The sequence below is a fragment of the Coturnix japonica genome, chromosome 9 (genome assembly GCF_001577835.2).
Source record: "Coturnix japonica isolate 7356 chromosome 9, Coturnix japonica 2.1, whole genome shotgun sequence".
Taxonomy (NCBI): Eukaryota; Metazoa; Chordata; class Aves; order Galliformes; family Phasianidae; genus Coturnix; species Coturnix japonica.
Window position 1 is genome coordinate 8,921,235 of NC_029524.1, and position 22,638 is coordinate 8,943,872.

General features: G+C 37.4%; 1 protein-coding gene across 1 annotated transcript; it reads left to right on the forward strand.

Annotated features, from left to right (window-relative positions):
• Window positions 1-1,021: 1,021 nt before the first annotated feature.
• TRPC1 (transient receptor potential cation channel subfamily C member 1) lies at window positions 1,022-21,425 on the forward strand. Its single transcript, XM_015871465.2, has 13 exons — window positions 1,022-1,356; window positions 2,873-3,027; window positions 4,058-4,159; window positions 4,977-5,179; window positions 7,465-7,596; window positions 8,005-8,200; window positions 9,597-9,933; window positions 11,466-11,605; window positions 13,378-13,521; window positions 17,402-17,580; window positions 17,732-17,933; window positions 18,494-18,688; window positions 19,537-21,425. Exons 1-13 carry the CDS (start codon window positions 1,221-1,223, stop codon window positions 19,762-19,764), a joined length of 2,349 nt encoding a protein of 782 aa, XP_015726951.1. The 5' UTR covers window positions 1,022-1,220; the 3' UTR covers window positions 19,765-21,425.
• The last annotated feature ends 1,213 nt before the right edge of the window (window positions 21,426-22,638 follow it).

Consider the following 22,638-nt stretch of genomic DNA (forward strand, 5'->3'; position numbering starts at 1 on the left):
TTTGATTTTTACTGGAGTATATGGCATATATAGAGAGAGGCTTTGTATCATTGTCTGGGTGAGATTTCGTATTGATCTTAAAGCAAATATTTGTACCTTTCTGTGCAGCCATAATTTTACACCAAAGGCTCTGGATTTTTAATTCTTACCAGAAGCTGAACAGTAAGAAAGGAAAAACTAAATACAAATAGATGTTTCTTTTTTAAAGATATGGAGCCACTTTTTCTCTCTCTGCTTCTAGAAACAGTAAGTGTGGCAAGATCCAAGCATGATAATGTGAGCAGTTGTAGCAAGCTTCTGTTATCTTGCATAACATATTAAAAGAAAGAAGTTACATCCATTTGATTTCTGTTATGTAAGGGGATACTCAGTGTCTCAGAGAGCTAAGGGCTTGCATGTGTGTATTTTAGAAAATCAATGGGAATTATGTTTACAATCTGTTCAAGCATATTTTGATAAAATAGAAATGGATTTTCAGGGCACCACAGCTTCTCCATAGCATCCATCCTTATAGCTCACTAAAGCGAATGAGGCTGTGCCAGTGGGGTCAGCTCAGGATGACTGCCAGCAGCTTGAGGGGAAGAATTTGGGGATAAGGCCTCGTGTATCATGACCACCTGCACTAAACCACAGAAACAGGAGCTAGGGCTGCAAGTTATCAACATACAGAATTAGTTGTCTTTAAATGGCAAATATGAAGGCATGTAATTGTAACGTAAAAAGGAAGAATTAATGCCTGTGATGTCTAGAAGTACTCCCCTAAGCGTTAACTGATAAAAACATGTCACTGCTCCGTGTGCGTGCAGGTACAGCGCAGTCAGGCCCTTGACTCTGTGCTCCTGCCTCTGAGGCCCGCGCCATCAGGCTCCAGCCGGGCCTGAAAGCACAGGCTGACCGCGGTCCCCTACAAAAGCCGTTTTGTAGGGGTGACGCTAAACCGCGGAGGCGCACGGCGCTGCGGGAGGACGCGGCGCTGCAGCAGCCACAGCCCTGCGGCGTGCTCCTCCCCGCTACCGCCCGGAGAGGCGAGGCCGCCATTGGATCCTGCGCAGTGCAGCGGGGAGCGGCCGCCCTGCCCTGCCCTGCCCTGCCCTGCCCTGCCCTGCCCTGTGCCGGCAGTGCCGGGTGCTGCCGCCCCGCTCCCCCCGGGGCTGCCGGGGTCCTCCTGCTGCGCGGCCTCGCCCCGCCCGCGCGCTCATGGGCCTGGCGGAGCCGGCGCTATGGCGGCTCTGTACCAGAGCGCGGACCCGTCCGCCTCGGCCTCGCCCAACAAGCTGCTGGCGCTGAAGGATGTACGGCAGGTGAAGGAAGAGACCACGCTTGACGAGAAGCTTTTCCTGCTGGCCTGTGACAAAGGTACGGAGCCCCTTGATGCGGCCTCGGGAACGGGGGGCTCGGCCTCTTGCTCCGAGGCCTGAGCTGTTCTCTGCCCGCAGGCAGCGGCCGCGCTTCGGGCGGGGCAGGGGATGAACGTTCTCCTTGCAGCGGCGTTCTGTGTCGGTGTGCGATGGGTCAGTGTGCCACGGGGTTTGTGTTGTGACACCAGTCAGTTAACGTTTGCTCAGGTCGCTTTTAAAGTTCCTTTCCAATGGGCGACTTACCTGGGCGTCAGTGGAATGCCTCGGGCACTGAATGGCACCTATGGTTGTGGGTGGATTTTTCCTGTCTAAAATCTGATGCTTGCTTAGTTTAAGCACGTGTTTATGTACCTTGTTTAAAGATTGTCTTAAATCAAACGGTTCTTGGCACTTTAAAAGCATTGGACCCCAAGTCAGGTTGTTGATCAGGTGATGAATGGTTCTGTGTTTCTATGTAGCAGTCAATGTGTTGATGTGCAGCCCTGCCCACTGCTGTCTGTTGGGTTGGTGCTGGGCAGCGGTTCAGAGGCAACTGGCGGCCTGTGAAGCTGGGGTGCTCAATGGGAGGTCAGTGCCTTGCTGTCAGATGGACACACTGCCCACAGCCCTGCTGCTGGTGGAGCCTGTCCTGGAGACTAGAGCCAGGCAGCACGCTCTCAAAGTGTAAACAGGCTCAGAGAGCTAAAGGATGCACGATAAAACAGCAACGAAAAGATCTTTAAAATAATAAAAGAAAAACAACCATTCTGATGTGTCTAACTGCGGGTTTAGTACTGTTACAGGCTGTATCTGAATGTTCTGTGAGGGTTGTACAGCAAGATCTGTCTTCGTCATGGTCCTCTGTGCCGTGAAATAGCTTGTTAGAGGCAAAAATAAAACTTCCTTGGCAGCAAGCAGTTAAACAAAATAATACGTAATGTCAGTACTGCTGCGTCTGTATTTCAGGCAAGTTGGAAAGTGCAGATGTCTACACAATACGGTTAGTTTTACTTGCTCATCAAACTTGTTAGCTTGATTTTTGTAACACTGCAGCATCACATCACCCTGACTTTCGTGATTGGTACGTTAAAGATGGAAATAAATAGGAAATGCCAACATGGCTTGTACTCAAGAGAAGCAGGTGTGTATGTGGTGCTGTATAGAGGGCTGCTCCGATGCTGCGGTTCTTCTGCACCAAGTAGCCTTCTTTGATGGAGCTGATGTTTCCAGCATCTCAGAGGTTATATATGCGGTGCTGCCTCAGTTTTGAAAAGTACCTGTGCTTTTGTGTGTTATATGTGCTTGTTTTCAAGACTGGAATTAAGGGAGGCATTAAATGTCTTAGTGCTTCCCTGAAGGAGAACTCTTAGTATGTCTTCAGTTTTCCATCTGGAGGGAGAATTCTTATCTCTCTTCTTAGATGCCTGACGTACTCGCTGTATTGTCAGTTGTGATGGACTGTAGCTGGTACTTCAACATGTTAACGTGCTTTTACAATAAGAACGCTGAGATATATTCATACATTGTTCATGCAGGTGATTATTACATGGTTAAGAAACTCTTAGAAGAAAACAGCTCTGGTGAGATGAACATAAATTGTGTGGATGTGCTTGGAAGAAATGCTGTTACCATAACGATTGAAAATGAAAATTTGGACATACTACAGCTTCTTCTGGATTATGGGTGCCAGGTATACAACACATTGATTATTGGAAACTTGGAGAGTAGTCATTGGTTTCTGTTGTCTATTTTGTTTGTATTTTTTTCTGTTGACGTGTCGGAATTTGGCAGAAATTCCAGTTCTTTATAGGCACTTCAGCCTTTTTTTCCAGGTAGTAATTGTGAAAATTGCTTTAAATAGGAGGACGTAAATGTGTTTTGTCACAGATGATTTCAGGATAAGGCAAGCGTGCGTTTCCACGATGCCTTCTTGTAAAACCTGGTCTGTGCTGAGGCACGGGGCAGAGGCAGTTTCATATCAATGGTACTTGCTTGACTCTTGTGTTCTTGTAAGTGTGCTCAGCTACTGCCAGGAGTTGTAGCTATGAGGGTGTTACGAACAGGCAAAAAAATAATCTTTCTTGAAGTTGTTTATTACTAGACAGAAAAAGAAAACAGGCAGCCTTCCCCTCCCTGGATCTCTGTTTTAGTGGCAATATCACAATCTGTTTGAGTTTTCTGAAGTGAATTTAAAAGGGTGCTATCAGCTGTATGGAAAGTGGAAAGCTGTTCAGCTTAACTTCGGGGAAGTCTCCGGGGTAGTCATGAGCCCAGGAAAAAAGTTCACATTTCCAGCTTTATGACAGAGCTGTGAAGGCAGGGCTGAAGTATCTGATGTGTCTGAGTTGTGTTACAGACACTTGGTTGTTACATTTTTATTAAGCTTTTACACCCTTGCTTATAATCTGTCTCTTAAAACCTGATTTTTTTTTTTTTAGTATCCTATGTCATCTTTGCTGACAAGTTTTACAATTGGTTCTGATGCTGAGGCAGTAAAACAAATTATCAGTAATGCTGTGCTAACTCCTGGTATGACAGCCTGAATTTAATGTGGTTGTATGGAGAACATTTTTCAGTACTTAATTTTGAGCAACTAGAATTAATAACATCTATATAATTTAATGTATGTGTCTATTTAAAATTTAGTTTGGCTCCAGGTTGAGTCTTCATTTTATGTAAGGTAATGCTGTTTTTATGTATAACTTGTTTTCTTTTCTTAGTCGTCAGATGCACTTTTGGTGGCTATTGACTCGGAAGTGGTGGGAGCTGTTGACATTCTACTTAATCACCGACCAAAAAGATCCTCCAGGCCAACCATTGTAGTTGAGTGGTGTTGTTCTGTGTTTGTTTGTTTGGACAGTAAGGGACTGTGGGTTCTGGGTAACTGGGATATTTAAAACAGTGTCCTTGAATGGAATTCTGCATCTCTAAGCAGACAGAACTTGGGTATCAGAGATTATTATGGCATCTTTTGTCTTAATGATAAGAGTGTGTTACTTTGCCTTATTGCCTGTAGGAGTCCAGTAGCTTTATACATTCCAAATGCTAACAGGTGCCAAGAGAAAAGAAAATGCAGTGAAACTTCTTAGAATTTTCAGGCAGATCTATAAGCGTCAAATCTTCACATTGAAATTAATCACTTGAAACTCATTTTGATGATGCTAAAGTACAGATTTCTACAAGTTCATAAGTAGAGGCAGAGGAAGGAAGGGAGGGAATAATGTGTTGTGCAGCAGTGCATGTTACAGTCAGGGTATTTGTTGTACACTTGAGTAGTAAATACACTCCTTTCTTTTCTTTCTGTCTTTTTTTTTAAACCTTGATTAGAGCAAAATGCACTCCATTGTATGCAAATGTGTTATTAAGGAGAAGGTAGGCAATGAATGCTTGGTGTTCTTTGCAAATAAACCAGAAATGTCCCTGTGTCACTTTCTCTCTTTCTGGTATTTACATGAGAAGGGTTTGGATGTCGTTATACATTTTTTTTCTTCTTTTTTCATGTTACTGAACTTTGAAAAAAATACTTTGATCCCAATGAATTCCTTCCTTAATGCTGAGCAGTGAAAAGTAACGTGCATTGCAAACACTCTGTGATAAAGCTGTATGTAATAAATTGATACTCTCTCCTTTTTATTCCAGAAACTAATGGAACGCATTCAGAACCCAGAATACTCAACAACCATGGATGTGGCACCTGTCATCTTAGCTGCTCATCGTAATAACTATGAAATTCTTACTATGCTGTTAAAGCAAGATATATCATTACCCAAGCCTCATGCTGTAGGCTGTGAATGCACACTTTGTACTGCAAAAAACAAAAAAGACAGTCTACGACATTCCAGGTAAGATTCATCAGTTACAGACAGAAATAAAGAAATTATTGTCATCAGTCTGTTGTGTTACTTGGGTCAGATTCAGTATGTTTCCTTTTCCTCTTAAGGTGAAGCTTAGAAGCAGTCCCCTTTATTGTATTGTTTTGTCTGTTGTGGTGTTTTTGGGGGATGGAGTATGCTTGAATAGGCTGATGGAAGGTAGTGGCTTTCTTTCATTTTGGTTTGATACTCTTATTTTCCTTATACTGCCCTATTTTTTATGAGCTAGAATGAAGATGTAGTTAATACTTGATGCTGTTTCGAAAGGCATGTATGTAGCATGGCTTGATGAATGTAAACTAAAGATGTATTTTTCCAGTATTCTTCAAAGTAGAAAACTTTCTTTCCAAAGATGTAAGTAGGGAAAGAGATTTTTACTGATCTTAACAATATTTTATCTTGTTAACTTGAAAACATGTTTGAAGGCTGAATGTAATTTAATATGTGATAGTTTGGGGGAGAAAAAAAATCAGCACTCAAAAGCTGTAAGTGGACTCCAACTGCAATATACAGTTAATTATTACTTATTTATTTCAGTGTGTATCTCAGTCACAGAAAGAGAAATGAATGGATAGTTATTACTGCCATTCAGCTGCTACAAGCCATGTCCTGGTACCTGTCATAGCAATATCCAGCTGACAGTGCATAATTTACTCCAGTATGGGAAAGGATGTCACTGTATACCAAGCAAACAAACAGTGGAAATGTTTGAGACGATACCTTGTAGCTGACAGTAAGATTTTATCAACACTGTAGGTTGTCACAAATAATGCTGTCTGCAGAAGAAAGCTGTCAGTGTACTATGTAACAAACAGTACATGCAGTAATAAGTAAAGATGCCCGGACAAGCTGTGATAAAGTTGTACAGGTGCTGATGAGCAGTGCTGAAGTTTGGATATGGCGCTTTGTCTGTGTTAATGGATTTTACTGTAGTAAATAGACTTATGGTTGGTCTGCAAGGCACAGTGAAATATTTCTGCTTCAGAGAGTGAGAGCTCTTCCTGTTTGTTTTTAAAAGCATCTCCTACATAGTAAGTGTCACACTTTAAATTGTAGTTATAATAATTAACTTGTATTTTAAACTTGTAACATTCTTTGTTTTTCTGTTTGGATAATATTGATTTTACAGCTGGAAAGAGACAAAAGAACAGAGAGGGATAATATTTCAAGAAGCAAAATGTGGGGGTTAGTGAGAATAAAAGGCTTTGTGTGTAAGTCTGTAGGAAATGTTGACTGCAGAATTAAGAATGTGTGATAGTGCTGGCCATGGGAGAGGAGCAGCACATTATTTTCACAAGGCTTAATGCTGTCACACTGAAAATAATCTTCAAAGATACAGTGCATGGAGTCCTGTTTACATTGCATTTTAGCTATGCATGCGCTTTGAAAATAATGACATTGTGAAAAACAGGACAGAAAACCATTTGAGTAAGTTTGTCTCAGATCTCCTGCTTCTGGACTGGAGGAGAGTATTCGCTAACTTGTCTCCATTATGGTCCACAGTTTTGACCGTGTGATTAATATAAAGGAACGAGGAACCTGAAACACTTCGTATGTTCTGTTTTGCTTTCCTTGGTAGGACTGATTAGGTGGGTAACAGGCTTTGTGCAGAAAAGCCTGAGCATGGAATTCAGAAAGCTGCTGGCACAAATCTGGTTTTGAAGGGAGGAGAATTTTGAATTGAATATGCTATTTTGCTTCTCTCATGGATACAAGTAAAGTAGATAGGCTCTTTCTCACCTCTTTTCCTGAGCTAGCTGGGATAATTTTACCCATCCAAAGTAGCTGACATACAAATTATTTTGCCTGCTGCTCTCCACTGTTCTTAATTTAGTTTGTTAGAACAGAAGATTGCCTTCAGTGCTTTACTTCCCTTTCAGTACCTTTCAATACTTGAAGTACCTGCAGAACTACTATATTAGATTTTAAAATGTCAACGTTTTATCAGTGCTATTACCTTATTGATGTCCTTATGCAGAAGGTGCTGGTGGTAGTTGAAGTAGTGAGGCATAGAAGAGGGTACCATTTCGGCAGCTAACTTTTGTTACTTAGTATAGTGAGGATTAAAAGCAAGTGAAGGACAGTGTTCTTTCATATGCTATGTTTTTTGGTTGGGTTGGTTTTTGGTTTTTTTTTCTCGTTTTAGGAAACCCTCTTATTTTGTTTTTATGCAATTTTATGCGCACTCTGGAAGTGATTTAATACTGCTAATCGCACGAAATATCTTCATTTTCCTTGCTGGTATTTTGTTACAGGTTTCGTCTTGACATTTACCGGTGTTTGGCCAGTCCTGCTTTGATAATGTTGACAGAGGAGGATCCAATTCTTCGAGCTTTTGAACTTAGCGCAGACTTGAAAGAATTAAGTCTAGTTGAGGTTGAGTTCAGGTAGGGATTGGAAAGCACGACCCAACTTCAATACTTGTATTAAATGATGTACTTGGAAATGTGTGTATATTAGAAAAATTGTGCTTTTTGTTCTTGATGTTTTGTTTTCTTTGTAATTTCCACATTTAAGCTGATTATTAGAAATTATTTTAGAAGTTTGTAAAGTGACTTATGTGTTCACAGTCAATTTGTAAGATTAATTACTTGATTCTCTGTAGTGTAGTTGCAAACTGATTGTATTTATGTAATTATACTACAGAGAAACCTGCTCAGAGTTGTCTTGAGAACACTTTGCTCTTTAAAAGTGAGTTTTTTTTCTTAGCATAATATGCATACGCAACAAAAAAGGATAGTTAATGGAAACTCTTTCATCGGTGTAATAGTATCTACTGTTTCTGTGTCTTCCAGAAATGATTATGAGGAGCTAGCTCAGCAATGCAAAACCTTTGCTAAAGACTTACTTGCACAAGCAAGGAATTCACGGGAGCTGGAAGTTATTCTGAATCATACATCTAGTGATGAACACGTAGACAAACGAGGGTTGCTGGAAGAAAGGATGAACCTAAGTCGCTTAAAACTTGCAATCAAGTATAATCAGAAAGAGGTTTGTTTTTGCTGTAGTTTGGTAGGCCTTGCGTATTTTATTTTGTGCTTGTGATTGAGTTTACCGATCTGCCTGTAGATGTAGAAGCACAAGTAAATTTGCAGGTTACAGAAGTAATACGAACATTAGCTGCATGTGCGAGCAGAGAAATATTATTTCAGGATAGTGAGTATTTCCTCTGTATTTACTTTTTGGGGGAAAAAAAATGTAGTCTTTTCAGTATTGCAATATAGACTATTGCTTTTTATTGAAAAACTCTGGTAATGGTAAATATCTGTTCAGATCCTCAGTAAATCCGTGTGTAAGGGAGCATGGATCCTTAGGCCCCATATATTACTTGTCTTCTTGTTTTCAGCTGTTCAGCTTTGGCTCAGCCCTTATCTATGCTCTGTAATAACTGAGTTAGACTTAGGCTATGTTCAGCTATGCCTAGTGCAAAGACTAGGGACTGAGAGAAAACTTCCATGCAAAATCCATTTTTCGTTGGCATTTTCTGTTCGTTGTATGTAGATAAACTTAAGCTGCGTGTGAAACTGTTAAAATACATAATGTCTAAGTCACAAGCCACGTTTATGGAGTGTTTGAAAACTGGCACTACACATTCCTGGTACAAATTTAACAACGTAATGAACTATTATCTGTTGCATGGTATCTTTACAGAACATGCAATTACTGGCAAATTAAATATATGCACATTTTATCTAGAATATGATATTATTAGAGTTCTTTTTGTTGATTTCTTCTTTAAATTAAATTACAAAACATGTTCTAGTGCAAATATATTCTTCTGCAACTTCATGCAGATCAGCACCTGACATTTAAAACTACATTTGCATGATCTGCATAACCTTCAATCCTAAACTGTCTTGTTCTGAAAGACTGAGTCAAAAAAGCTTACTCAGATCTAAAATTAAACCTGCCAAACAGATCCATAAGAGATTTTAAGTACTGATGTATATAAAATTAATTCCTTGTGTTTAGCCCTAGACTTCGAAGTTGTTGCATTTTGCAGTGTGGATAGTATATTAAAATAGCATTATCTTGTTCTTCACATGATCTTTACAGTATTATGTAATAACTCAGATAATACAGCTGTCTGAGGTAATATCTATTTATATGCTAAATTTTTAAGTTATTGGAAATCAGAACTTATTTTTAACATGGAAACTATTAAAAGTCGTTTATATAATTCATGTTTAGTTGCTGGCTTTAGAGAGAAATTAGAACAATGTTCATGATTATAGCAGACCCATAGCTCTTTTATTATCATATAATTATTTCAACTTAATATTTTTCCCATTTCCTGTTTGGTGGTGGTATCTCATTGTTGAAGTAATTTTAATAACTGCTGTTAAGAAACATGAGTTTGATTTCTTGTTTATTTTCTCTTTTCTAGTTTGTCGCTCAGTCTAACTGTCAGCAGTTTCTCAATACTGTGTGGTTTGGACAGATGGCAGGCTATCGACGCAAGCACACATGCAAAAAAATTTTGACTGTTTTGATGGTTGGCATTTTCTGGCCAGTTCTGTCCCTGTGTTACTTAATAGCACCTAAATCACGAGTAGGTCGTATAATTCACACTCCATTTATGAAGTTTATTATTCATGGAGCTTCATATTTCACATTTCTTCTGTTGCTTAATTTGTACTCCCTTGTCTACAATGAGAATAAGAAGAATACGATGGGACCAGCCCTTGAGAGAATAGACTATCTTCTGATAATATGGCTAATTGGTAGGTATGATTTGAGCTGGGTGACAATTGAACAATAGTGATTTGTCCTACCTCTCTGTGAAATCATCGTGTTATTAATTGCTTGACAGAATTTTCATCTTTGAAGGATTGTATTAGAAGGGAAGAAGGGCATTTTGAAAAGCACAATGATATGTTAACACAGTCTCTAGTTATCACAGAAGGTGAGGTGTCAGAGACAGAATGTTGGAGGATCTAATAGGGGGAAGGTGAATTTTATTTCAGAAGCACAGGTAGCATTTTGAGTGATGCAAGTGAGATTCAGTCGTACATTAAGAAATTAACATAGAAGCTCATCTTAAGGTTTGGACATTTTAAAGTTCAAATGTAGGGTAATATTGATAATACAAAGGGGAAGGTGTGTGTTCCTCTACTGATTTTATCTGGTGCTAATTTAAAGAATGAATTGAGTTCAGATGTTGCCTTAAATTTTTTCAAGTTATTATGAATGGGCAGCATTGTTCAGTACGTAGATAGTTTAATCATTGCAAGTCATGACTCCCTGTTATCTCATCAGCCAACAATATATCAAGTTTTTAATTTCTTCCAATTCTAATTTCCTATTTCACAACTTTCTATTTCTGTATGTCATTGTCATGGATTATAATAACCATACCTGAAGTGAGCCTTGTTAATTTTGGTTTATGCAGTAGAGGGAGCACAGGTATAATTTTTGTTGAGTAGATGGCTCATGAACTTTTGTTTTTGCTTGATTTTTGTTTCTTTTCACTTTTAAATTAAAATTTGACACACAAACCACTGAAATTTACACATTTATGGGGAGGTAATATTTGTCATTGACACATACATAGTTGACTGGAATTTTAAAAAAGCAGTGATACAGTTGAAAACAGTTGTGTGTAGGTTGTTTCGTTGGTAATGATGATTATTTGCATTGTTAGCTGTAATAAGTGTTGAGTAATTCATGCAGATTTTTTGAAATCCCCAGTAATCTCCCCCATAAACATGTGCAAGTCTTAAATTGGAAGCTTCAAGTGCAGAGTCCAGGCATTACAGACTCCTCCTGTTTTGAGAATCAATGTCTGATTTGAACATTCTCTTACTCCATCAAATCCAGTGCAGAAGGAAGATCTGTAATTAGGTGTTCATGGAAATTTCACTGAAAATATATTGAAATATTTTGGTTTCTTCATGTGATATTTTAACATGCAGGCTCCAGATGGGATTGAACAATTACCTGCAATTAACATCAACCACTAAAATCCAGTTGTTTTTCACATTGTTGAATCCTAAATTTGTTGAACTAATTCCATGTTTAGCTTAAGTGCATCTTTCCAAATAATGTATTTTAGAATTTTGTTGCAAATGTTCGGTAATGCATGCATTCCATGTGGTGTTTTTTAGTAAATGTACGTGCTTCTCTCTTCCTCTTTGCTAAGACTTCCATTACCAAACCCAGTCTAAAGTGTTTTACTTGTACTAGAGTATCTATTGAGTACAATAGCTCGACTACTTTGCCTTTTAATTTTTTTCTTTCTTCCTTCCCACTACAGGAATGGTGTGGTCAGATGTTAAAAGACTCTGGTATGATGGTTTAGAAGACTTTTTAGAAGAGTCACGTAATCAGCTTAGTTTTGTCATGAATTCCTTGTATTTGGCAACTTTTGCTCTCAAAGTAGTTGCCCATAACAAGGTGAGCATCCATCTCCATAAAGCATAAGCTCCTCTGAGATAGACTGGGCAAATGTAGAAGCATCTTGAAGGAGAAGTTGGAAAGAGAGTTAGAGAATGCATAAGGCAGCTTCAATTATTCAGGAAAAAACAGACTTAATGTCCTTCATTTAAGAACTCAATTCTCATTTGGCATACTATCCTCATATAGCTTTATTGATCTATCATTTGAGGTGGCCTGATTTACATAGGCCAGTACCTGTGCAAAAGTCTATTACTAACTTATGTATTTAGATGGCCTACTTTTTTTGGAACAAAATTTTCTTTAGTTTTTGATTACATATGTTCAAGTGTTAAAGGTCACTAGTTTTGTTGTTGTTTTGTTTTGTTGTTTTGTTTTTAAAGCGAGGAGGAAAAGCCCCAAGGCTATTGAAGAGCCTTGTCTTTTCTCTGTGGAAAAGCCATCTGGATCTGATTAAAGATGCAAGTTTTGAATATGATCATTTCCATTCTGTTGCATGTGTTGTTAGCAGCACAGCATATGGCAAGCTGCCAGACCAATTGAATATGAATATTTTAGTAAAATCCAAGCCAGTGCAGTAGCACCATTATTTTGTATGGCAAACTGTGAGTTGACAGCTGTCTGGCAGTTGAGTAGAACTGAACCAGTTTATTTCCCTCCCAGACTGATGTTTGGCTTATTTACCCTGTACTTATGTTATTGATTCAGAGAATGGTAATCATTTGGAAAGGAAAGCTCTACTTCTTGCAAAAATTGGAGAGAGAATGCCATGTCGGGCTGCCTTCTGAATCATTTCATTTAGAACCAACCCATATGTAGTAGCAGTTCCTTTTCTAAGAGCCCTTTGCTGGTAGGTTATGGTCTTTTTAGAGATGTATGACTCCTGTAAGTCACCATGTAAGAGGCACGTGATGACTTTTTGCCAATTTTATATGACAAAATTTCTTTTTATTGTTTATAAATAATTTAGCATACCAAATAAAATTGTCTCCTAGCTCCATATTGTAGGCGATTAGCAGGAGGACTTATGCACATACAATTGCAATGTATACAAACATGTTTATCTTTGTTTCTTGTGATCTTTGTGCAGTATTATATTGGGCAAACAATTTTAATCAACTGTCTGTTCCTTTGTTTTTAAGTGTCCATTTTGAGACACTTGAAGCTGAATACTGAATTTGAATACTGATTGTTTCCAGCCAAGCTGTAAGTTAGGAATCTGTGGATAATTAGTTGAATAGCACCCAGCGGATATACTTCACGCGTGTTCACACCAACATTTTACTTAATTCTCTCTAAATCTTTCTGAAACTGGTTAAGATGTAAGCTAGTTAGTTGTGAGGGTTTTTTATGGTTTTTGTTGTTGTTAATGAAATCCTGATACAAAAAAAAAACCCTCAATTTTTTAATCTGGGCCTGTTATACCAGGCAATGCAATGGTTTTAAATAGTGTACTAGTCTGTATTTATCAACCTTGCAGAACCAAGTGAAAGGGAAAGCAGAACAGAGGAATGAATACTTGCTTAGCAATTAGTGAGGAGAAGAATTAGGGGTTGAATTTAAGTTGCCTGTCTTCTGTCTCCCTCTGGAATTACTTTAAATTGCCTTTGTCAAAAAAGGAGGAGATATGTGAAAGAGATGCTCTGTCTATGAATCACGTGTCTGTTTCTTTTATGCTATTACCTGCTTTAGAGGCAAAAACAGAGTGGTGCATGGGTATATTTCTGTATTTGTAGTCTAAGTGATGTCAATTTGTTCTTTTTACATTGCAGTTTCATGATTATGCTGAAAGAAAGGACTGGGATGCATTCCATCCTACACTAGTGGCTGAAGGCCTTTTTGCATTTGCTAATGTTCTGAGTTATCTGCGCCTATTCTTCATGTACACAACCAGCTCTATTCTGGGACCACTCCAGGTAAATATCATCACTACTTGAAAAAGTATTAAACATCTTAATTTAGTGTGAAGAGTCTTATTTGAAAAACATGAAGAAAGAAAAGTAAGAAAGGGAGAAAGTAGAAATGATATTGCATCGATGTTTTCATTGTTTTTTAAACCTCTCATTATAAAATACACCGATTTAGGTGGGGAAAGGTAAGAGAATGGAAGACATGTAGTTCACTTACAATATTTTTATAATGATAATACTGTCTTTTTCTTCTCTTTTGTTGTCACCATAACATTTTGGTTATGTGTCTGAAATCTGAAAACTGTAAGGATAAGAACATTCCAATAAAGTTTTGTGCAAATTGTAGTCCTGAGTTTTTGTTGCTAAAATGTAGAGGAATTAGATGTGTAGCACTGAAGAATAACCCAAAGCATTTATGTTTGTTGGTCTTCTCAGTGAAGTTGAGTGGTATTGATCATTGTCATCATCATCTTATAGCTGGGGACTACAGGTTACTTCTTTTTTCCTCTGGATTTTCTTGAGCATTCCAATGCGTAATAGTGACAATGTAGAAAAATATTACGTGTGTAACGCATTTAACTCAGTGATCTGGGGGGCTGAAGGGAAGCACTAAGAGTTAGTCCAGTAGAAACTGTTAGTACAGTTGTTAATGCAGTAGAAACCACAGCAGTTTTAAGTGCATGTTTGTTTGTTTTTTTTTTTTCACTTCAGGTTGCATTTTAAACTATTTTTGTGAATTTAATTTTCTTCTCCTGGTTTGAGAACAGAAATTGAGTTTTGTGCTGAATTTATGCCATGTGGTGTTTTTTTTTTTAATTGTTGTTGATTGTTTCTGTCTTTGAAGCTCAGATCCAGTCATCTTAGTAGCTTCACTGTGATAAAAGTCAAATAATATTTAGTGAACTTGAGAGTCCAGTGTGGCACTGTACAGAATGGAAAGTGCCTGGAGAGTAGTGGAGGGGCGTCTAAGCTGTTAAGTCAGCACATTTAGGATGCAGTTACCTCACTTGATCTTTTTTGATTGAAAGGAGGAAGATAGCTTTCTTCCAGAACATTTTGTGGCTGGAATTCACATCTTAGTCCAGGGATACTCATAATATATAGCAACGTTTTCTTTCTCAGTTCTTCTGTTTAGCTTCAGTCCTCAGTGCAGACTGCTGCTTTTTTTCCTCACAAACTGAAGCACCTCTTTTTCTAAAGACGCAGCTTAATGATAAAAAACTCTGCTTAGTTTTACTTCCAACTTCTCTGGCTGTAGTTCCTGGGAGATTTATGATAACAAATCAGATCAGACTGCTTTCTTATCCTGATCTGATCTATTTATTTATTTATTTACTTATGGTGGAGGTGGGTAATGCTATTTGTTTATGTTTTTTATTTAATAAAGCTGATTGTCATCATCCTTGCTCTGTTTGTAAGTGTCTGCTGAATGAACAGATACTAGGAATAAATAGTTGTTTAGTGATCCCACTGGTGGAATTTGACCTTATAAATCAAATCAGTGCTTTTACCTCTCTCTTAAACAAAACTAATTTTAAGATCCTGTAATTATGAAGGCAGAATTAATATTTGAGAGAAGCATTATTTATTTATTTAAGTTCTTGCTGTGCAACTAGAGCTATGAGAAAGGTGGTTCTGGAGTAAGTAACTTTTGGTCAGATAAATAGTTCTTGTATCAAGGTTTTAGTATCTAGCTGAAAAGCTCCACTCATTCAAGGTCCAACTCATTTTAATGACTTGGAGTACTTAATCTTGCTGCACAAAATTCTTTGGAATATTTTAGTGAAATAATCCCTTTGTGAAAAGAAAAAAATAGTTGCTTGTTTAATTACAGTTCTTAAAATCACTGTGAATTGGGCTTTAAGCAGAATGTTCCTGGTTCTTGTAACCAATTAAATAATGCTGGAAGGCACTACTTTTTCTTCTTGCCCTTTTATTTAATTATGTTGCTGTTAATTATTTTCGTATTTTTTATTTATATTTTTAATGGAAATCTACTTGTACACTTAATTTTTTTTAAAGTCTTGGTGTTGCAGTAAGCATTAAGCTTGTTGTACAAATTATTTGAACATTGAAGTCTCCACATTTTAAAGAGGTTCACTGTTTAATGTGCATATTTATTTATGTACTAGATCTTTCACAAGTTTTTTAATAGGAGCCTATGTTATGAAATTTTCCAAGTAAATAAAAACAGTCAACAGTCACTTCATTCAGTGACACACTGAAGCTTATGTTATTACTGTTGGCCAGTACAGCTTGTGCAACAGCTCTTACAGTATTCTCTGAAAGTAGGTCACAAAGTTCAAATAGTGGTAATCAAATATGGCATGGTAACCCAACAGTGTGCACTGGGGGGGAGGGGAAAGGCAGCTACTGTGTTCTCTTGGCTACTAGAGTTATTTTTAAGCATTTGGTTACTTTACTTATTGACTCATAAACCCCGTTCTAACAGAGACTTATAAGTTGGCTGTGTGTGGTGGGTTTTGTTTGTTGTTTGTTTGACTGATTTATTGATTGATTAACACAGAATTTATTGATTGATTAACACTGAATAGTTTCCCCCTAGATTAGGTTTGGTGGTCTCATTAGATTTCTAGTGTTTAGTATTTCTAAATACTTCAGATTACAACTTCAAAACTGTATGAAAAAAGCAGCTGTTATGTGGTTTGTGTTATTAATTCCAAATGAAATGGCTTGGGGTCATTTGTTCATTTTATATGTACTTGTTTTAACTTTCATCTGCTTTGTGACTCTCTTTTGTGGGACTGTGAGTCAGTTAGATAGTAAATGTTATTTGCTATTTTTTGTTTGTTTGTTTTAACAGGATGAATGTGATAAAATAGTAGGGTGGGGATTGATTCTTCCCAATCAAATGATGTAATTACTGCATAGCTCTGTCTTATTGCTAATTCTCCTTAAGTCTATGTCTGTGGCAGATTTTAGTCAATTTGAAGCAATCTGCTGTGCTCAGTGATTCTCAGTGAATCTCCTGCAGCATGAGAGGGAGCAAGAGCAGGAGCTGGCACTTAGTTTCACAGTAAACTTGTACTTGAAGTACCTGACTAGTGATACTGTTCTGGAGTATGATTTGGTAGAGATTGATTTACACATTTATTAGGATTTACACATGATAATTTTGGGGAAGAGTAATTTAAATACTGTGAGCAGTTTTATATATATAATATACAATATATATTATATACATTATGTCTGTATAAAAATGTGTGTTTACAACAAAAACAAGTCAAGGTCCTTGCACTGGAAAAAATGTTCATGCTATTTTTTTTTTAATGCTGTATTTATACTGTTGCAAAATTCTGTGTGGGACATTTTGAAATGGAAACTAATGATTTGAACTTGCCGTCATCTTCTGTACTCTACAGCCTTCATATTTGATGTGCTTACAGAGCTACGTAACGTGTATACTTTATATCTTACATAAAGCATACTGTTAATTCCCTGCTCTGCAGATGGTTTTAGGTATGCTGTTTTGATTTGTGGTGAACTATGATTCCACATGCTTTGATTAGCTCAGTGTCTTCATTAAGTGTTTTCTTAGTTTTCTATTGTAGCAGTTTTGTTGAAATGCATCTCATTTATTGCTTTTATCTATTGACTTTTGAGCTCTTGATTACCATTATGAATACAGTGTAAAATGTACACGATATTGAAGAATGTGAACATATCACATAGATTTTCTTTTAACAACTAGAAACTATCATTGAAAGATAATACAAGGATATCTCCCAGTTATGTGGTCTGTTTGACTGATTCATGTTTAGCATCTTAAATATCTAGTTTTTTGTTGTTATTGATTAAAGTCTGAAGGAGGATAAAAACAGTAATTGCATGTTGTACTAAAACAGGCAATAAATCTATTTCACAGATCTCAATGGGACAGATGCTACAAGATTTTGGGAAATTCCTGGGCATGTTCCTCCTTGTTTTGTTTTCATTCACAATTGGATTGACGCAACTTTACGATAAAGGATTTACTGTGAATGAAGAAGAAAGGGACTGTGCGGGTATATTTTGTGAAAAGCAGAGCAATGACACATTCCATTCGTGAGTTGATACCTATGAATTAGCTGAATAGTTCTGACGCTTAGTTCCCTGTAATTAAACAAAACTGGATTTTTTCTCTGGACTTGAATATACAGTCACTAAACGCACATGAATTTTGCTTTTCCTAACAACGTTCTTCTTGTTTTTGTAGGTTTATCGGCACATGTTTTGCTCTGTTCTGGTATATATTCTCACTGGCACATGTAGCAATCTTTGTCACGCGCTTCAGCTATGGTGAAGAATTACAGTCTTTTGTGGGTGCTGTTATTGTTGGCACCTATAACGTGGTGGTTGTGATAGTACTAACTAAACTCCTTGTGGCGATGCTTCATAAGAGTTTTCAGCTGATAGCAGTAAGTGTTTTCTGATTAACTCTTGGTGGTTGCTAGCTGATTAAAGGTCTGGAGCACAAGTATTATGAGAAATGGTTGAGGGAAGTGGGGTTGTTTAGATGGGAGAAAAGGAGATTCAAGGAAGGCTTACCACTTAATACAGCAACCTCAAAGGAGACTGTAGCCATGTGGGGGGTCAGACTTTCCTGTCAAGCAGCAAGTGATTGGACAGGAGGAAATGGACTCACATTGTTCCAGGGGAGGTTTAGGTTAGATATTTAGAGAAAATTCCCCACTGAAAGGATTGTGAAGCATTGGAACAGGCTGTCCATTAGAAAGATGTATGGATGTGGTGCTCAGGGACATAGTTTAGTAGTAGATTTAGCAGTCCTAGGTTAATAGTTGGAATTGATCTTACTGGTCTTTTCCAGTGTCAGTGATTCTGTGATTCTCTGTGTTAAAATACTATGCAATTGTAAGGAATCAATTTTTAACATTGTCAAAAATAAAATGTTGAATTATCATTTTAGTATTTTTGTGCTCTTCCTTACTATTCTGCTTCTGTCTTTCTGATGCTGTAGAACCATGAAGATAAGGAATGGAAATTTGCTCGTGCCAAACTTTGGCTTAGCTATTTTGATGACAAATGCACGCTACCTCCACCTTTCAATGTTATTCCATCTCCCAAGACTATCTGTTATCTCTTCAACAGTCTTAGTAAATGGATTTGCTCTCATACATCAAGTGGCAAAGTGAAACGTCAGAACAGCCTTAAGGTAAGAAATGATGAGAGTCATAGGCTCTGAAGATGGACAGATGCTACTTAGTAAAATGAATCAGCAAATTGCTGTATGAAGCTGCGTTTCACATAGTGAATGCTACTAAGATAATTAGGAATGCTAGGATAATGTCTGTTGCATCCAAAATATGAAGAACAAGTCGTAGCTGTTTATACTAAATGAGATAGATTCTATGAACTTTCATTTTGGGGAATTTTAGCCCTTTTCTTTGTACCCCTTCCACTCTGCCTCACCACTCAGTTCCCCCTGCAGTGCTTTGGAGATGTGCTTTGATTGAAAACGTACAGAAACCACAAAGAAGTATGTGCTAATCTCAAGAACTGTGAGGTCAGAGTATGCTTGCAGAAAGGTCATTTCTTTAAAAATTACTGAACTTACTGAAGCAGTATGAAAGAAAATAACCAGATAGAAACACTGAAACACCTCATTTGGGGAAATGGAGGGGATTTTTTCTTAAATAAACATTTTTATTGTACCTTATACTTTTGTATCTTGCTGACCAAAATAATAATAATAAAAAATATTAAATCCAAGTCTTTATAGAATGCACTGAAGAACATTGAGGATTACGGAACTTGAAATTGCTCATGGGACTGTTATAAATCTACTGGGTTAAAAATGTGTTGAGACAGAACAGCAGGTTATTATTTAATTTAGATCACTCCAGCAGTTTACTTGCATTGTACACTTTTGCACATCAGGCTGTATATATTAGAATTTCTTGCTTATTGTGTTCCTTTTTACTCTATAATTGTATACAGACTTTCAGGCTCGACATTTACTTATGTTTAGTAAATGTGTGATGTTTTTGTTTTTTATTAAAGGAATGGAGAAATCTGAAGCAAAAGAGAGATGAGAATTATCAGAAGGTGATGTGTTGCTTAGTTCACCGTTACTTGACATCCATGAGGCAGAAGATGCAAAGCACAGATCAGGCAACTGTGGAAAACCTAAATGAACTGAGGCAAGACTTATCAAAATTCCGGAATGAAATGAGAGACCTACTTGGCTTTCGAACTTCAAAATATGCCATGTTTTATCCAAGGAATTAAGGCCTAACTTTTCAAATGAAAAGTTCACCTCAGTTGACAGTGGGGACCTAATTTTATTGCTAGACTAAAGGGAAAAGGTGATTGTTGCACAGCAGTCAGTACTTTTGAAAATATTTGTGTGAGCTTCCTAGGTAAGGAAGTACAGGAAATAAATGCAAAAATAGTTACAGAAGTTTTCTTAAGCTCTTAAACTTAATGTGTATATAAAATCTGTATATAAGTATTTTTTTTAATGTTCCTCAGACCATGGCTGTCAGGTGTCAGAGCTTCATAACCAGCACAATACGTTCATTTCTTCTATTTTTGCTGCTTGTTCCTTTTTGATACTTGCTTTTTTAGGTTGTGGGAGAAGATGGACTTTTTAAAACAGAAATTCAGACTATGTTTATTTTTAATAGAAAAGTTGGATATAGAATAAGAGACAATTTCCAGCATAGATGGAAATCGTGTTTGACTGTAGGTTACAGTACTTGCGAAATCTGTGTGGCACTGAAGTGCCAGGTTTTGTGTGCTGTGTTGACTGTGTGCTAATGTTTCTAGAATACAGAAAATGGAACCAAGACTTCCCATTCATGGGTAGGGTGAAATTTGGGACTCAAAATAGACCAAATGTTTCTAGAATGTTTATGGCTTTATGTAAGACAATCAGTTTCTACTGGGATTTTTCAGCAGTGCCTCAGAAATATGTTTAACTGTGTATGATACAATTAGGAGGGGAATTTTAAAAGTGATCTTTGAAGTTTTAATGTTTTGGGTTATTAAAGTGATTATCTTGAGTTACTTAAACTGGTAGTTTAACAAAAAACGAGGTGGAGGTGTGAATGGTTTTCTTTGCAAAGCTGAATAGTTCTTTTCTGAAACATTGTATGCTTCTTTCTGTGAGAACATACAATGTATCTGAGCATTGGACTGATGTAGTATGTTAGGTCTTGCTTTACAGAGATTTTTCACACCTATTTGACAACTACTTTTTATTTTTTCTTACTGCAGTTGTTGCAAAGTTAAAACTTTGGTGTGTGTCAGGAGCACTACGTCATGCAAAAATGTGATTTAACTTCATTTACGATGGACCGTAAGGGCTTTGTTAATTTTCTGTGCTAGAGGGTCCTACGTGGCTTATATGCTTACATATAGTTCAAGTTGACAAGCTGTAATTGAGAAATGTGAGATTCCTTTATTTTTAACTATGAAATAAGTATATTTATGACAGCTGAAGGATTTGTTCAGAATGTTACCATTTTGGTGGTGCTCTTTGAAAATGGTCTTATGTCCAGAAGGCGCGGGTAGCCATAATGGTCTTTGACCAGGCTGATAGAAAGTGGAGGCTTACATAAATGTTTACTTTTTCTTGAAGGGATTCTTATAAAACTTTTTCTTGTAAAGGTAATATATTTTCTGTACTATGAAAATATGCATATCCGAACTAGGGTTTAATATGATGCATCCGGAAGTCGTACAGCATTCTGAAGAGCCTCTCGTCTCTTCACATGAATAAGAATCTAATCTAACGTCTTGTCTTGAATGCAAAGGGTGACTGAATTTTGTTTATGGATAGGGATCTCATGTTTAAATAATACACCTACATATGAATTGTGCTGTAAATGTTCTGTATATCTGAGATAGAGCCAACAAATAAAAGCTCTTTGAAAAGTGTAATTTTATTAATACTGGTTATATTTGAAACACTGTTTTAACTAACATATTGAAAGTAACTGCTTTGCTACGTTAAGATGGTAAGCTTAAGGAACATAGCTAGTATTAATGTATTACTTTTTTTTTCTTTGTAGAACTATCCTTCTAGCTTTAAGTTGTGTGAACAGTTCCTTCCAATGCCATCAAGCAGTACCCGTGTTAATTTCAAACAGACTAGATTGGATTCCAGTTGCAGTATTAGCTGGTTGGCACTCGACTCATTATGGTTAGTTCTTAGTGAAGGATATCTCTATTGGTGTGCAGCAGTTTCTAACTGCTTTTATGTTACACAGTGGGTGGGCAGATTAAATCTGTGGGTTCCAGACTTTTTTTTTGCTCCTGAAATACGTACTTGTAAAGTGAAGGATATGATAAGAGAAGTTTGGGGTTTTTTTCCCCTGTAGTACATTAGAAGTATGACACCTTTCATCTGTTGCATCTTGTTTGAAAGCTGTTGTGGGTTTCATGTTTTCTTGGATGCTAATAAGTATGGAGTGCTTCATACCACATAGTTGATCTTATCCTCCAGATTTGCCCAATACAAGTGTATCGAACATGTATTTATCTGTCCTAATTTGGCATTTTAATACTGGCTGTTCCAGAATTAGTCCCCAAATGATGGAACTCTGAAATCTCCCATGTGCAAACAACAGTTCTAGTCACATGCAGAGACAAAACTCTATATGTCTGTAGTACTTACTTGAACTGGGATGTCAAAGGCTAAGCAGCAGCAAAATGAGGCAAAACCAAACAAAAACAAAAAAACACAAACCAAACCAAACAAACCAAAAAAACCCAACCCCAAATTCTAGGTCTTGATCTTATCAATTTTGGCTCCTACCATATTTAACTGATGAAGACTAATTGTGGTTTCACCAAGCTGTTTGTTTGAGGGGACAAGTGCATGTCAGGCAATTGGTTACCTGTCCTTACCCTGCCCCTGTAGGAAACATCAGCAGGGGCTTACAGGGCATGACTTTTATCCCACCTACCTTGTGTGATAGTGCCAATTTTGTTTAGTTGTGTCACTAAAGTTTTTCCATACATTCTTTCTTTTCTTGACAGAGGAAGTCAATTCAGCAGCTGTTTTAATCTCCTTTCAAATCTGTACCCTTTTAAGCCATGTATCCTACCTGCCATACCTTACATGAAGCCCTGGTGCTCCTAGAATGTGCTGTTATT